Source organism: Garra rufa, chromosome 6 (assembly GCF_049309525.1).
Source record: "Garra rufa chromosome 6, GarRuf1.0, whole genome shotgun sequence".
In the NCBI taxonomy this organism is placed as follows: domain Eukaryota; kingdom Metazoa; phylum Chordata; class Actinopteri; order Cypriniformes; family Cyprinidae; genus Garra; species Garra rufa.
Window position 1 is genome coordinate 14,288,146 of NC_133366.1, and position 16,489 is coordinate 14,304,634.

General features: G+C 35.0%; 1 protein-coding gene across 1 annotated transcript; it reads left to right on the forward strand.

The window, feature by feature from the left end:
- The first annotated feature begins 269 nt into the window (after positions 1-269).
- rcbtb1 (regulator of chromosome condensation (RCC1) and BTB (POZ) domain containing protein 1) lies at positions 270-16,251 on the forward strand. Its single transcript, XM_073842099.1, has 12 exons — positions 270-401; positions 1,170-1,356; positions 2,324-2,474; positions 2,665-2,831; positions 4,556-4,714; positions 4,827-4,934; positions 5,673-5,815; positions 8,476-8,666; positions 8,845-8,971; positions 9,088-9,239; positions 13,565-13,695; positions 15,512-16,251. Exons 1-12 carry the CDS (start codon positions 373-375, stop codon positions 15,650-15,652), a joined length of 1,686 nt encoding a protein of 561 aa, XP_073698200.1. The 5' UTR covers positions 270-372; the 3' UTR covers positions 15,653-16,251.
- The last annotated feature ends 238 nt before the right edge of the window (positions 16,252-16,489 follow it).

The window sequence follows — 16,489 nt, forward strand, 5'->3', positions numbered from 1 at the left end:
GATTTAACAGATGTGTTTTCCTTCCACCCTCTTTTTACATTATTATTATTATTGTTGTTGTTATTATTATTATTATTATTATTAACACGTAAGTGGTTTATTTTACGCCTTATTTTTCGTCGCGTGTATTTTGTCATCCATATTCCCTCAAGTCCCGCCCCTTTTATCTCAGCCTAGTTTTACCACCAATCCATGAAGCAGAAGCGACGTACAAGCAATCAGTGATTGGACAGTTGAGCTGTCGCTCATTGAGCCGTAGCAACAGTGATCAGGAAACAAGCGAGTTCGTTTTCTAGCTGACGTGAACGCGCTTCCGTGGTCATACCGCTGGCGCTACAGGCTACTAGAGGTGCTGGATAACTCGCTAATTACATGGTCTCTCAAACCCCTGTGGTCACTAGGTAGGTTTTGTGGCGTCTTGATGAAAACCGTTTTTTCTTGTATTCTGAGTCTATCTGGTGTCCTGATGGAGCGATGCAGTAGCTGTCAGGCTAACTGAGCTTTGCTTGTACACACAGTAACGCGAGCCTGCAAGAAGATACGTTTAAACCAACCCTGCTGATTTAGCGATTTCTTTCACATGTACATTACACACTAGCAGACAGTGCGGTCTTCTGTTTACTTTTGGGTTTGCGTTGGGTTTTGCTAAACTGATCCCTGATAAGCTGAAGTGACACAGATACAATAAAAACTGTAATAAATAGTGAGTTTTAGCAGTTGTTCCGTTATAAAGGACTGCACTGAAGTGTTTCAGTGACAAAACAATAGACAAGTAGGCTTTATGATTCATCAGTTCACTGCTGTTCCACATACAAAAGCCTTTTTGTATATTATGCAAGTGTGTTGGGTAAATTATTGTGAGCTGTAGTATCATGGGGTATAATATCAAACCAAGTCCAGTGGTTATCTGTCATCTTTGTTGAGCCAATTAACGTTAACCTCAGCTTTAATGAGCAAATTAGAATGATTTCTGAAGAATCATGTGACACTAAAGACTGGAGTAATAATCCTGGAAATTCAGCTTTGTCATTACAGGAATACATTATATTTTAAAATATATTAAAACAAAAAAATGTTTTATAATATTACTCTTTTTAATGTATTTTGCTAAAATTTGAAGTCAGTTATTCCAAACTTTTGAGTAGACGTGTATATGTTCTCTTTCAAAGGTACTTGCAGCAGTCTAACGTCTCCAAACTCCGTCCCCAGTGCTTACAAAGGAGTTTTGCCATGGTGGATGTGAGTAAGTGGCCTCTCTTCACCCTCTTGAGTGCACAGGAGCTCGCCTCCATACGACAGGCATGCATCTTTGGAGCATCTGCGAATGAGGCCATCTACATCACCCACAATGACGAAGTAAGCTGATCAAGAAACTGATAGTATCTTCTTTGTCTGTGTGGTGTAAGCTTACAGTTGAGGTTGAAAGTTTATATACACCTCACAGAATCAGCAAAATGTTTATTATTTTATCAAAATAGAGGGATCATACAAAATGCACGTTATTTTTTATTTAGTACTGACCTGTATAAGATATTTCACATAAAAACATTTACATATAGTCCACAAGAGAAAATAATAGTTGAATTTATAAAAAATAATCCTGTTCAAAAGTTTACATACACTTGATTCTTAATAGCTAAATAGCTTTTTTTTTGGAACCCTTTCCAACAATGACGGTATGATTTTGAGATCCATCTTTTCACACTGAGGGACTCAACCCAGTTTCTGAATGCATAATTTTTCCTTCTGAAGCATCAGTGAGCGTTTGAACTTTCTGTAATAGTTGTATATGAGTCCCTCAGTTGTCCTCAGTGTGAAAAGATGTATCTCAAAATCATACAGTCATTGTTGGAAAGGGTTCAAATATGCAAAAATGCTGAAAAACCAAAGAATTTGTACGACCTGAAGGATTTTTCTCAAGTACAGAAATGGACTCATTACCAGCTATCAATAATAAAAAAAAAAACACTGTGGATCATTCAGGTAACAAAACAGTATTAAGAATCAAGTGTATGTACACTTTTGAACAGGATCATTTTTATAAATTAAACTACTATTCTCTCTTGTGGACTATATTTAAATGTCTTTCATGTGAAATATTGTATTTGGGTCAGTATTAAATAAAAAAGAACATGCATATGTATGATCTCTCTTATTTTTGTAAAATAATTAACATTTTTTATTCAAGATTCTGCAAGGTGTATGTAAACATTTGATGTCAACTGTACATGACCTGTTTTAGTAGTTTGTATAAACAAAATAAAGGTTCACAAAGGGCTTCTGTACCGTCAAATGACAAGCAAATCTGGATGCCCTGGCACAGGTGTACGTGTTGGGTTTGAACTGCAGTAATTGTCTGGGCACTGGAGACAGCCAGAGCACAATTGTCCCTAAAAAGCTGGACTGTCTGACTGGGAAGAAGCTGTCCAGTTTGAGCAATGGCAGTGGCCCTCATGTCCTGCTGGCTACAGAAGGTAAATACAAATCTTCTGTCTAAAATGGATGTACTGTATTTCGTGGCTTACCCTTTAGTTAAAGTAGATGCATAATACAAAATCACGTGTCTGTCTGGATACATTATAGTTGTTTCTAAATGTTTGAACATAATAGTGGGTGTGTATTTTATACTGTTGTCTGATTCAAAGTCCTTTATTCTGCTTCTAGACGGGGAGTTGTATGCATGGGGGCATAATGGATACAGTCAGTTGGGCAATGGGACGACCAATCAAGGTGTGTCTCCTGTTTTGGTGTCTACTAACCTGCAGAACAAGAGGGTGACTGAGGTGGCCTGTGGTTCTCATCACTCTTTGGCTCTGACCCATGAGGGTGAGGTGAGGTTTGAGAACTGCTTTTTATCACATTTAATCCATGCATTGCATGAGTATAGAAGCCCCTTTTCACCTCATGAAAAAATCTTTAGTAAATGCTTTGCTTTATTGCATAATTGACCCTTCGACCCGCCCCATTTAATTAATGTTGCTATGTCTGACAAGCCACATCACGTTCTCACAGTGGAAAATACATTGCGGAGCAATAAGGAAACTGACAACACGTCGACAGAGAAGAGAGAGCAGGTTACTCTAAGTGTGAAACACAGTCTCAAATTTCAAATTTTGTCATTTTTTTTTTTAAGAAATTCAAACAATAAATACCACGTGTCATGACAGATCACCTTCAAGTGGCATCACCTCTTCCTTTTTACTAGTTATAGCACAAAATAAACATGAATGAACATGAGACGTCAATTAATAAATAAATTTGACTTTTCATCTCATAAACATGACTGTAATAATTATGACTTTTTATGCCAAATCATGCTTTGGTGATTTGGGCTTCCATACATAATAGATTGCACATTTAACATTTAATATTGTTTATTTTTCTTTCAATAATACAATTTAAAAATGACAGATGAGTTGCATTAATTCATGTCACATTTTATTATTAGATTTAGAAATAATGTAAAATACCAGTAAATAGAACTTTAAAACTTGAATATAAATTACATTTAAATTTAAAGATAGAAACTTTTACATTTAAATGTTTAGAGCGTCCTTCTCTAGGACTTTAGAACGAAAAGGCAATTTCGCTATTAGTAGGCTTCATCTGGCTTACAGTTTCAGCCCAAAAAGAGATAGAAATGGGTTCAAATGTATTAAAAACAGCAGACAATATAAAAGGGACTGAAAGATCACAAGTAAAAGGAACAATATGTGATCTAATATCAACAATTTTATTCACAAAAATGATGAATATTTTCACAGGTGTCAAGATGCTTTACGATAAGACAGACATAAAGGAGAAGCATAGAAACGCTATCAAGAGGTGCTTATCCCATAATCTCTCTTTTAAAATATTTCTCAGACATTCAGGGTATTAGAGTTGTAGGCCTTAGTGGACCACAGACCGTGTTTTTCACATATTTCTAAATTAAATTTTTCTCATTCTGGTCGATATAAGACACTGCCTATTGGTTAAAATGCAACCTATTCATGCACACATATGTCCATTAATTAGGGTTAAACTAATGACATACTGCGAATCTAATGGCATTGACTAATCAAAGTGTTTTAGAATATAGAAGTTCCTGTGTTAAAATTTCTCTGTGTCGCATGCTAATCCCATAATCCAAGCAACATCCATCCTTTTTCTTTTGCATAAAACAATTTCCCTTTTATCAGTCTCTTAAGAAACACTCCAGTAGTAGGTTAAATATGTAGGTTAAATTTGAAAGGGTATTAGGTGGATTTAGGTTTGTCGAAACCCTCCTCTCTATCCTCATCTGTTTAGCAAGTATAGTTAGCTGCTTGACCTGGTCGTGCCTGCTGTAATAAGGAGCATGTGACCTTTTTTGCTAAGCTGTGAGGGCTTTTGTTCTCACTGTGACTACAAGATCAGCTTGGGTGTACTACTGTGTTTGTCTCTCATTCATATTCACATTCATTAAATGTTGCCATGTTCATAGACAGCCAGTCAGGTGTTTCAATAAATTTATATATTTTTAGCTTAACGTCCCTTTTAATGATTTTGTCAGCTAATTGTAATGTTGTCCTAGGTGTTTGCATGGGGGTACAACAACTGTGGTCAGGTTGGTTCAGGGTCCACTGCCAACCAGCCAACACCCCGCAAGGTGTCCAACTGTCTGCAGAACAAAGTGATGGTCAGTATAGCCTGTGGACAGACTTCATCCATGGCTGTGGCAGATAATGGCGAGGTAAGGGATGTTACTTCTATGTGAAATATTATCTTGACTATTGACGTGCTGTACTTCTCACTGCAGCTGTGTCGTGTGTTTGTTAGAGATGAAATGTGTGTGTGTGTTTCAGGTTTATGGCTGGGGTTACAATGGTAACGGCCAACTAGGGTTAGGCAACAATGGGAACCAGCTGACACCATGTCGTTTGATTGCACTACAAGGCCTCTGTGTGCTGCAGGTACAAAGCAGATCTGCAATATTCTTCGATTGTTAGCTGTACATGTAATATACTAATATACACTACTGTTCAGAAGTTTGAGGTCAGTAACATTATTGTTTGAAGGAAACTAATACTTTTATTCAGCAGAATTGCATAAGCAAGTGATCAAAATTGTCAGTAAAGACCTTTCTAATTTTACCAAAGCTTTCCATTTCAAATTAGTGCTGTGTTTAAAGTAACTGTTCATCAAAGAATCCTGAAAATGATGTTTCTACAAAATCTTAAGCAGCACTAATAATTATTAGAAATGTTTCCTGAGCACAGGGTTGCCAGGTTTTCAAAAATGCTACTCAAAACTAGCCCGAAAGTAGCACAATTACATTTCGTTCCAGGGGTAAAATATTGCCTCACTGGAATCACTTCAACCCGCGGATATGAAAACAAGTAGCCCAATTCTGCGGGAAAACCACAGACTTGGCAACACTGCTTGAGCACTAAATCTGCATATCTGAAGGATCATGTGACAGGATGAAATTCAATTTTAAACATTTAAAATTTAAATATTCAATTTTGGTGAGCATAAGAGACTTCACAAGCATTTAAAAATGTACTGACCAAACCTTTGAACAGAAGTGAATAAAAGCAGCAAGAATTGACAACAAAGAAACAACACAACCCATGTGACTACAGATTTATTTTTTAATTCAAGTGGGATTAAAAATTGTAAACCATCTCAAACATGTCACTGTGTCTCAGATTGCATCAGGTTACGCTCATTCTTTAGCACTGACCGATGAGGGCCTGTTGTATGCATGGGGGGCCAACACTTATGGCCAGCTGGGCACCGGCAACAAGAGCAACCAGCTCAGCCCTGTACAGGTCATGACTGAGAAAGAAAGGTAAGAGGGTTTGGGAATAATCTTTTCCTTTTTCATTACTAAACTACTCATTCATCCATTCACTGACTTTGTTCTAAAACAGTTGTTATTGTTAACTAAAACTTTTAAAAAAAGTTTTCATTAAAGGTTGTATCAGCGATTTCTAGCCTAAAACATAAAGTGTCAATTTCAGCTGAGCTTTCTTCACGATCCGCTCGCTGCCTGCCCCATAAATTGTCTGTGAAAAAACCGCGTCTCTCTGGTCAGCCTAGGGTCCGAGATATGCCAAAAAAACAATCGGCGCTATCAACACACCACAGATAACCAAACAGTGTTCCAACCAATCAGCGTCAGGGGTTTGGTGTTGTGGACTTTCCTACTGGTGCTGGGATGTGAGGGAGGCGGAGCGAAAGTCCACAACACCAAACCCCTGACGCTGATTGGTTGGAACACTGTTTGTTTTTGTGTGGAAAGGTTGGTAGTGCCGATTGTTTTTTTGGCAAATCTCGGACCCTAGGCTGACCAGAGAGACGCGGTTTTTTCACAGACAATTTATGGGGCAGGCAGCGAGCGGATCGTGATGAAAGGTCAGCTGAATTTGACACTTTATGTTTTAGGCTAGAAATCGCTGATACAACCTTTAAAGGATTGGTTCACTCCTGAATTAAAATTTCATGGTCATGTCCGTGTCTTTTTTCTTTCAGTTAAAAAGAAATGATGTTTTTTGAGGAAAACGATTCAGAAATTATCTCCATTTAGTGGAATTCTATGGTGCCTGCGAGCTTGAACTTCCAAAATACAGTTTCAGTGCAGCTTCAAATGGCTCCAAACGATCCCTGCTGTGTGCATGCATACTCTGTGCAATCCCGTTCAAGACAGTTAGGGTATGTTAAAAAAAACTCCCATCTCATTTTCTCCTCCAACTTCTTATCGCCTTATATCGCTGTTTTAATTATTATTATTTTTTTTGTAAAGGGCATTTGACCTTCCTTACACGTTCATTTTGTAAACACTGACCAACTGGTACTTCTGCAGCAATGTAGGACGATTTTGAAGCAAAATGAGATGAACTTGTCTAGATGAGATGAACCGGAATACACAGAGTGCACGCAGAGCTAGACAAGACAAAAATTTGAGGCTAAAAAGTATATAAATTTGTATTTTTTTTATTTTTTTATTTTTTAGAAAATGACCGATCATTTTGCTAGATAAGACCCTTTTTCTTTGGCTGGGATTGTTTAGAGGCCTTTGAAGCTGCAATAAAACTGCTAATTTTCGAAGTTTAAACTCGCAGGCGCCATTGAAGTCCACTATATGGAGAGAAATCCTGAAATGTTTTCCTCAAAAAAAAAAAACGTAGTTTCTTTACGACTGAAAGAGAAAGAGAGAGACATGAACATCTTGAATGACAATTGGGTGAGCACATTGTCTGTACATTTTTGTTCTGGAATTACTCCTTTAACTAAAACTGTCTATTAAAAAAGTTTTCATTAAAGGATTAGTTTACTCCTAATTAAAATTTCCTGATAATTTACTCACCCCCATGTTATCCAGGATGTGCATGTCTTTCTTTCTTCATTCGAACTGAAATTAAGGTTTTTTTAGGAAAACATTTCAGGATTTTACTCCATATAGTGGACTTCAATGGGTTGAAGGTCCAAATTTCAATGCAGCTTCAAAGGGCTCTACGCAATCCCAGCTGAGGAGTAACAGTCTTATCTAGTGAAACGATTGCTCAGTTTCTAAAAAAAAATAATAATGTATGTACTTTTTAACCACAAATACTCACATGTGGTTAGTTTCTCATCTGTGTACTTTAGTTCAAAAAGGTCAGGTAGGGCAAAAAATCTAATAAATGACCAATCGTTTCACTAGATAAGGCACTTATTCCTCGGATTGGATTGTAGGGACCTTTGAAGCTGAATTGAAACTGCAATTTGGACCTTAAACTCGTTGATCCCCATTGAAGCCCACTATATGGAGAAAAATCCTGGAATGTTTTCCTCAAAAACCTTAATTTCTTTTCGACTGAAGAAAGACATGAACATCCAGGATGGAATGGGGGTAAGTAAATTATCAGGAAATTTTATTTCTGGAAGTGAACTAATCCTTTAAGCACAAAAAGTAAATAACTCAAAATATTGAGTAAAAACTGACATTTTTATCACTACTTGTTGATTTCTCTTGAATATCATTTTGGGTGAATTTTTCTTTTCGCTGATACACAGCAATCAATTGATGAGATGACGCTGTCTAGGTTGGCGGCTCAAAATAAGAAATGCGTTATTTTGACGTTTGCAATTTGTCAGTGCCATTGTTAGTGTAAATTCTTGCAACCCAGGGAGCTTTCCTGTTGGTCTAGTGGGAGCTTCCTGTAAGTCATCCTGTTTTGAGTGTAGTTTGAAGAGTAGCTCTCTCGTACTAAAGGTCACTACAGTTATCTCTGCTAATATTAGATTGGTTGAAATTTGAGGAAAGGCATAATATGAAAAAAGAACACAACAACCCAGTAATCCCTGATGCAGGGAGAATAGTATTTATATAAGAATCTGACCGATGTATCCCTCCCTTTTCCTTGGTCCTTTCCCGTTTATGCCCTCTTCTCCTGCATGTATCCTTTCTCCACCTTGGCCTCATCCATGATTTCCTGCTATTTTCACTCCACCTCTTCCCTCCACCAGGATTGTGGAGATCGCCGCCTGTCACTCCACACACACCTCTGCGGCAAAGACCCAGAGCGGTCAGGTGTACATGTGGGGGCAGTGCCGCGGACAGCCCATCGTGCTGCCACACCTCACACACTTCACCAGCACGGACGACGTCTTCGCCTGCTTCGCCACGCCATCTGTGATGTGGCGGCTGCTTTCCATGGGTGAGCTTGCGTTGTCATCCATCATTGTTTGGTTCTCTTTGGCTGCTCTGATGTTTGAATCCTAATGCATTTACAGTGTTTCATCCTGCTGTTATTTAATGTGCATTAAAAGAGAAATAAATTCTGCATAAATGATGCAGTTGCTGCTGTTACATAACTGTGCTGTGTTTGTTATCAGAGCATGATGACTTCCTGACTGTGGCCCAGTCCCTTAAAAAAGAGTTTGACAATCCTGAGACCTCTGACCTCAAATTCAGCATTGACGGGAAGTACATCCATGTCCATAAAGCTGTTCTCAAAATCAGGTGGGGCCCCACTGCACTTTCGTGATTAATAATTTGTGCATTATAGCTCAGTACTCACTTGGTTATTGCTAATTACAACTTTCTCTGTTTATGCCATTTCTCTGTCCTCATTTCAGGTGTGAGCATTTCAGATCAATGTTTCAGTCACACTGGAATGAGGACATGAAGGAAGTGATTGAGATCGACCAGTTCTCGTACCCGGTGTACCGCTCTTTCCTGGAGTTCCTCTATACTGACAGTGTAGATCTTCCTCCTGAGGATGCTATTGGTGGGTTCAGATTCATTTTTTTATCTAGGTTTTCAGAAAAATATTCCATCAAACTTATAGATGAGTACTAAAAAACAACAATCACTCTTTTCAATCTTTTTAAATCACCAAAACTACTACAAGTAGACTGTCATTGCTTACATTTACTCTTACCTGGCCTTAACCCTTGTGTGGTGTTCGTATTTTTGTTACTCAGCCAGTGTTCATGGGTCTGGTGGACCCGCTAGAGTTTTGGCTTTCCAAATTAACACTATCAAACAATTTTATGTTAAATTACTCAATAAATGTTTACTTCATCCCAATTACAAGCCATATGAACAGCAAACATGGTTAATTTTTCCCCTTTACCTTTGTTAGATCACATTGATGAATTAATGTGCTTCTCGGTTTTTTTTTAAATCCATATTTATTCACTTGCTGTCTGGTGGGCTTGCTCTGGTCCTGGAGGTGGCTGCTGATGGGGTACTCGTCTTCGTTTTGTTAATAAATGGTGCTCAACCGCATCCTCTTCTTCAAAGTCACTGTCAGACTATGAATTTTCAGAAATGTGATCCTCATATTCTGAAACCTCTTCCTCGACATCATCATCAGAAGCTCCTCTCTCTTCCAAAATCAATTGCAAGGCCCTCGCAGCAGATAATCTTTTGGCCATCTTGATCAGAACCACACTGGCAAAGTCTTATTTATAGTATTATGCCCCTAACTTGCAGGTGGGACAGGGTATGAGAAAATAAAGCTTGGTTCCCACAAGAGAGAGGATAAAATGTGCGGGAATGTAAGAGCAGACAGTGTTGATAGTTGAATTTTCAACAATTTTGCAACTTTGTGGGGGGGGGGGGAAGAAAACAGCATCACCAGAAAGGATGAAGACAGTGTAGGAACACTGGACCTACACTTTCACCACTTTTATTAGACACCTTGTATGTAATGTAAATGCGTGGGGAGAGGTACAGTATGCAGTCATTGAAAATTTGTTCGGATTTATGTTCTTCACAGAAAATAAGCCAAAGCCAATGAATTTCAGGTTGAAAAAATAATTAATTGTTTAATTTTTCTTTTGAAAAAAAATGAAAACGGGTCTCACAGACCCGAACACCATACAAGGGTTAAAGGAACACTCCACTTTTTTTGGAAATAGGCTCATTCTCCAACTCACCCCGAGTTAATAAGTTGATTTTTACGGTTTTGAAATCCATTCAGTCGTTCTCCTGTTCTGGTGATATCACTTTTAGCATAGCTTAGTATAGATCATTGAATCCTATTAGACCAATAGCATCGCGTTCAAAAATGACCAACGAGTTTCCATATTTGTTGTATTTAAAACTTGACTCTTCTGTAGTTATATCGTGTACTAAGACCGGTGGAAATGCAAAGCTGCGAGTTTCTAGGCTGATAAGATTAGGAACTACACTTCCATTCCGGCGTAATAGTCAAGGAAGTTTGCTGCTGTAATATGGCCGAAACAGGCGGAGTATTATCAGAAATGAGTTCCCAGCTAGTTTAGCATTTGCACATGTGCTGCGTGGTATTACTGCTCCTGCTTCGGCCATATTACGGCAGCAAACTTCCTTGACTATTACGCCGGAATGGGAGTGAAGTTCCTAATCTTATCAGCCTAGAAAATTGAAGCTTTGCATTTCCACCGGTCTTAGTACACGATATAACTACAGAAGAGTCAAGTTTTAAATAGGAGAAATATCGAAACTCGTTGGTCATTTTTGAACGTGATGCTATTGGTCTAATAGGATTCAATGATCTATGCTAAGCTATGCTAAAAGTGATATCGCCAGAACAGGAGAACGGCTGAATGGATTTCAAAACGGTAAAAATCAACTTATTAACTCGGGGGGAGTTGGAGAATGAGCCTATTTCCAACAAAAGTGGAGTGTTCCTTTAAAGTCAACATATACTCTTTTGGTCCATTTTTCGCCTGCAGGTAGAAGTTATTGAAGAAAATGATTAATGCTTATAACAATTGTATTAATAATAATACATAAGTCATAATTAGTTATTATTTCTATTGTTATTTACAATAATGATTATGATTTACAACAATAAAAACAATAGTACATCAGTAATCATTTGTTATTATATGAACTAATATAGTTATCATATACAATAGTTATTATTTACAATAACAATACATCAATTAGTTATTGTGGTCAAACTTTATATTAGGTGGCCTTAACTATTATGTACTTACATTAAAAAATAAGTACAATGTACTTAATGTGGTCATATTGCATTGCAAAATGCTTTTGCTTCTATTAAGGTGGGATGTGGGTAAGGTTAGGGACAGGTTTGGTGGTATGGGTAGGTTTTATCAAAATATAACTACAATGTAAAAGCATGTATGTACACAATAGGTACATTGTACCAAATGATTAATTTAAATGTACGTAGTGAACATAGTAGTTTAGGCCACCTAATGTAAAGTGGGACCGTTATTGTTTACAGTTATAATAGCAATACAGCAATACTGATTATTATTATTTATAGTAATATAATTATTATTTACAACACTAACAATAATACACCATGCTAAGTAATGCTTAATAATTATGGTTAACATCAATAATAATAATTAATAATTAGTTATTGTTTATAATTATTGTTTACAATAAAGATAATAGCAATACTCATTGTTATTATTTATAGTGATATTATTATTAATTGCTAAAATACTAACAATAATGCACTATGCTTAGTAATGCTTAGTTATTATTGTATGATAGTAGTTATGATTTACATAAATGATAACACTAGTAACTCAGTAATAATTTGTTATTATTTACAATAACATACTTATTATTGTAAATAATAACATCAGTAATAAGTTATTATTTGCAACAATAATACACATGCTTAGTTATTATTGTATGGTAATAATTATAATTTACAACAATAATAACAATAGTAACTCAGTAATCATTTTTTATTATTGATAATAATATAGTTATTATTATAATTGAAAATAATAAAATAAATAATAATTAATTGTTTACAATTATTGTTTACAGTAATAACAATAATAGCAATGTACCAATACTGATTAATAATAATAATAATAATAATTTAAATTTAAATAATAGTATAAAAAATATTATTTTTATAGTAATATAATTATTTATACTAATAATAATAGACTAGTAATGCTTGGTTATTATGCTTATTTATGCTTTATTAGTAATGCTTAATTATTTACAATAATAGTACCAATAATAACTCATTATTTATAATAACAATACATCAATAATGATTAGGCATTGTGTACAATTATTGTTTACTATTTATAGTAATATAATTATTTACCACAACACTAACAATAATACATCAGTAATGCTTAGTTATTATTTACAATATTAGTTATGATTTACAACAATAGTACTAATAGTAACTCAATATAGTTATTTACATTGATATATTTATTTTATTTATCAATAATGATTAGTTATTGTTTACACCAGTAATAGCAATACACCAATACTGATTTTTAGTAATAATTAGTGTTATTATTTATATTGATATAATTATGTACAACAACAATAATACATCAGTAATGCTTAGTTATTATGCTAAGTTATGATTTACAACAATAATAACAATAGTAAATCAGTAATAATTTATTTTGTATAATTTTGTAATATAATTATTATTTTAAATGATAACATCAATATTGATTAGTTATTGTTTACATCAATAACAATATTAGCAATACACAATATTGATTAATAATAATAATAATAATTATTATTATTACTATTATTTCTAGTCATAAAATTATTTACAACAACAACACTAACAATAATACGCCAGTAATGCTTAGTTATTTACAATAAGTTAAGATTTACAATAACAATACATCAGTAATAATTAGTTACTGTTTACAATTATTGTTTACAACTAAAATAGCAATACACCTATGCTGATTTACTAATTCATCTTTGTTATTTATAGTAGTAATAATAATAATAATTAATTAATAATTATTAACAACACTGACAATAATACATCAGTAATAGTTATTGTTATTATTATTTATAATAATATAATTATTATTTACAGCAACAACAATAACATGTACATTAGTAATGATTAGTTATTATGATTGTTATTATTATTGACATGAAATACGTTAATATAACCAAATTTGGAACTGTATGCTTCTATACTTGCTATGCATTATAACCCATAACAACCAAAAATATTTGGAATTGTAAAAATTAATTTAGCTATGTATTTACAAAGCATGTTGTAAAATTCAGGATGGTCAGAATATCTGTTGTACCCATCAAAACATGACTGGATTTGGATATGTCTCACAGGGTTACTGGATCTGGCAACCTCTTACTGTGAAAACAGGCTGAAGAAGTTGTGCCAGCATATCATAAAGAGAGGAATCACAGTGGAGAACGCTTTCTCTCTCCTGTCTGCTGCCATCAGATATGATGCTGAGGTAACACTACAGGGTTTCCGCGGGGTCTTAAAAAGTCTTAAAAAGTCTAAAATTTAAAAATCAAAATTTTAGGCCTTAAAAAGTCTTAAATTCGCTGTTCTAGGTCTTAAATAATTTTACACAGGTCTTATTTTTCCGATGTCCATGTAACGCTACCTCTAATGCTAATTTAAATTCTCTTTTTGTTGTTTCCGTGGTGTTGTAGTTCTTTATTTCACTATTCCAAATATAATTTGCTGTATTTAAACTACAAATGAGACCAGCATGCAATAGCCAATCAGCTTTCTGTTATTGCCGCGAGTCTCTCTCGGATTGTACCGCAGAAGTAAAATAGATTTAACTTTTTAGCTATGGGGAAGTGCAAGTTTAGTGATACTTAGCTTGAAAAAAACTGAATATAGGGCCAGTTGCTAACAACTAGATTTTTTTCTCCCTCTGTGGAAGTTACTGCGTCTTCAGAATCGCAGTAGCAGAATACAGGTCAAACTACCTTTTTCTGTATATAATGTTATCAATAATAATAAGAAATATAGGTCGAGCTAGCTGACCGCCAGCGTTCGAAATACTTTTAAAATGTTTTTTTTTTACTTGCCCGACCGAACAAACCGCCTGATTAAAACTGAAGTGACAAAAACAACTAGAGAAGCATCCAAAGGCAAGAAAGATTCATATTTTAATACATTAAACGTAAACAGAAATTGATAATGGATAGTGTATTTCTGGTCTATTTGTGACATACTTTAAAACAAATGAATGTAACAGCACTCTAAAGAAACACACTGAGGTAAAAATTTTAAATGTATAGTTTATTTATAACATGATATAGTTCAGTAATATACCAAGTGAGCTTTTTGCTAAAAATTCTCACAATTACAAATGTTACATTAATTTTAGCTCAATAAAAAAGTAGTTAGTCAAGTAGTTACTTACATATTAGACAATATGCAACATTAGCAGAAGCGCTCTCCTAGCAACATTCTGCTATGATTCAGCGTTTTGCTCGAAACAGTTGAAATAACTCGCTCATGAAGTGACTTACCGCCACCTGCTGGTAATTTAGTGTGTTTAAAAGTATGCCTCCACACCCAACATTTCTAATGTATATATTTATAAATCAATAAATGTATTTAAAACATTAATCTCACTTTTAATTTTGCAGTGTAAATTATGTAATCTCACTGCTAACAGCCATTTAGAATTTATTGATAAATTCATAAAATAAATTTCAAAGGTAATGCATACATTTCAAAAGTTAAAAAAAAAGGCCTTTATAAAGGTAAATCAAATATGCAGATTTAAGATGTAAAAGCTAATAGAGCACTGATGAAAATATTGCTTCAGAATTTTTTTTTTACATCAGATATTTCTAGTGGTACTTTTATGGGGATATTTTGTGTGGAATAGTATCTGCTGATATGAAAAGTTCACTGTATATCGTAGTAATAAATTTAAATTTATAACAGCCATGATATTGCGTTTACTTTTTACATTAAACACAATAAATATTACATATATGCATGTAATATAATATCTATTTCCATTACAGGTTTCGGTCTTAAATTTCATATAAGGTGGTATTAAAAAGGTCTTAAAAAGTCTTAAATTTCACTTGTTCATATCTGCAGAAACCCTGCACTAAACCACCTTTCTGTCTCATTTTGGTTCTTTGCTCATTACAATTAATCAAGTAAAATCCTTTTGAAAGGTAATACAAAAGCCCAGTTTGTAATGGTAATTACGGATGGTAATGTTGATCATTCTTGCTCATTTGTTCAGGCACTCATAACTGCACGTTCATGCTTTCTTTCATGTGAAGGATCTCGAGGAGTTTTGTTTTAAATTTTGTGTGAACCACTTGACCGAGGTCACGCAGACAGCTGCGTTCTGGCAGATCGACGGCAACATGCTGAAGGAGTTCATCTGCAGAGCCAGCCACTGTGGAGCCTTCAAAAACTGACACTGAGGGCCACCAGATACACACAGGCGCTTATCTGTTACAGCAGTGTCCTCCTCACAACTAGTGGGCGCTGTGAAACCAGACAGTTATTAACACACAGCGCCCTCTGTTGAGCAGGAGAGAAACTTCATAAGATTCAGGAAGAAGGGTCAATGTCTGTTAATGTCACATACAACCATTTCATACTCATCTGTTACCGAGGATAGTTAGCCAGACACGACATTCTCATTTAAGTTTTAACTTTCTGGAGTGAGTTTGGGCCAAACAGAGGCATAATTCAACTGTATTACTAACAAGCACCACTGAAAAACAGACCAAGAGTTGCTAATACATTCTTTTTGTTTGTCCCTTATATATTTTTTGCATGGGTAATATTAAAAAGAGGTCATTAATTTGATATTTTTTTCTTGCAGTGATGCAGTGCATCACACGTTGCTCTTTTTTATTGTATTGTATTGGCTGGGATCTGTACATTTGCATTCTATTGAATACATTCAACAGACCTTAAAGGCATAGTTCACCCAAAAATGAAAAATTTAAGTTTATCTGCTTACCCCCAGGGCATCCAAGATGTAGGTGACTTTGTTTCTTCAGTAGAACACAAATGAAGATTTTTAACTCAAACTGCTGCAGTCTGTCAGTCATATAATGGCAGTCAATGGTTGCCAAATCTTTAAGAGTAAAAAAAAAAACATACACAGACAAAACCATATTAAACCCTGTGGTTCGTGACGATACATTGATGTCTTAAAAAACTGAAAAACTGAACAGTATTTATATCATTATTTTTATTATGAATTCATTATTTATTATTCAGTTTCTTGCACAGACCGATCG

Bases quoted from the DNA above. Each gene is read 5' to 3' on its own strand.
- rcbtb1 (XM_073842099.1), top strand. From the start codon at position 373: ATGGTCTCTCAAACCCCTGTGGTCACTAG. The intron at 402-1,169 runs GTAGGTTTTGTG...TCTCTTTCAAAG, and splicing joins CAAACCCCTGTGGTCACTAG to GTACTTGCAGCAGTCTAACG. The intron at 4,935-5,672 runs GTACAAAGCAGA...ACTGTGTCTCAG, and splicing joins AAGGCCTCTGTGTGCTGCAG to ATTGCATCAGGTTACGCTCA.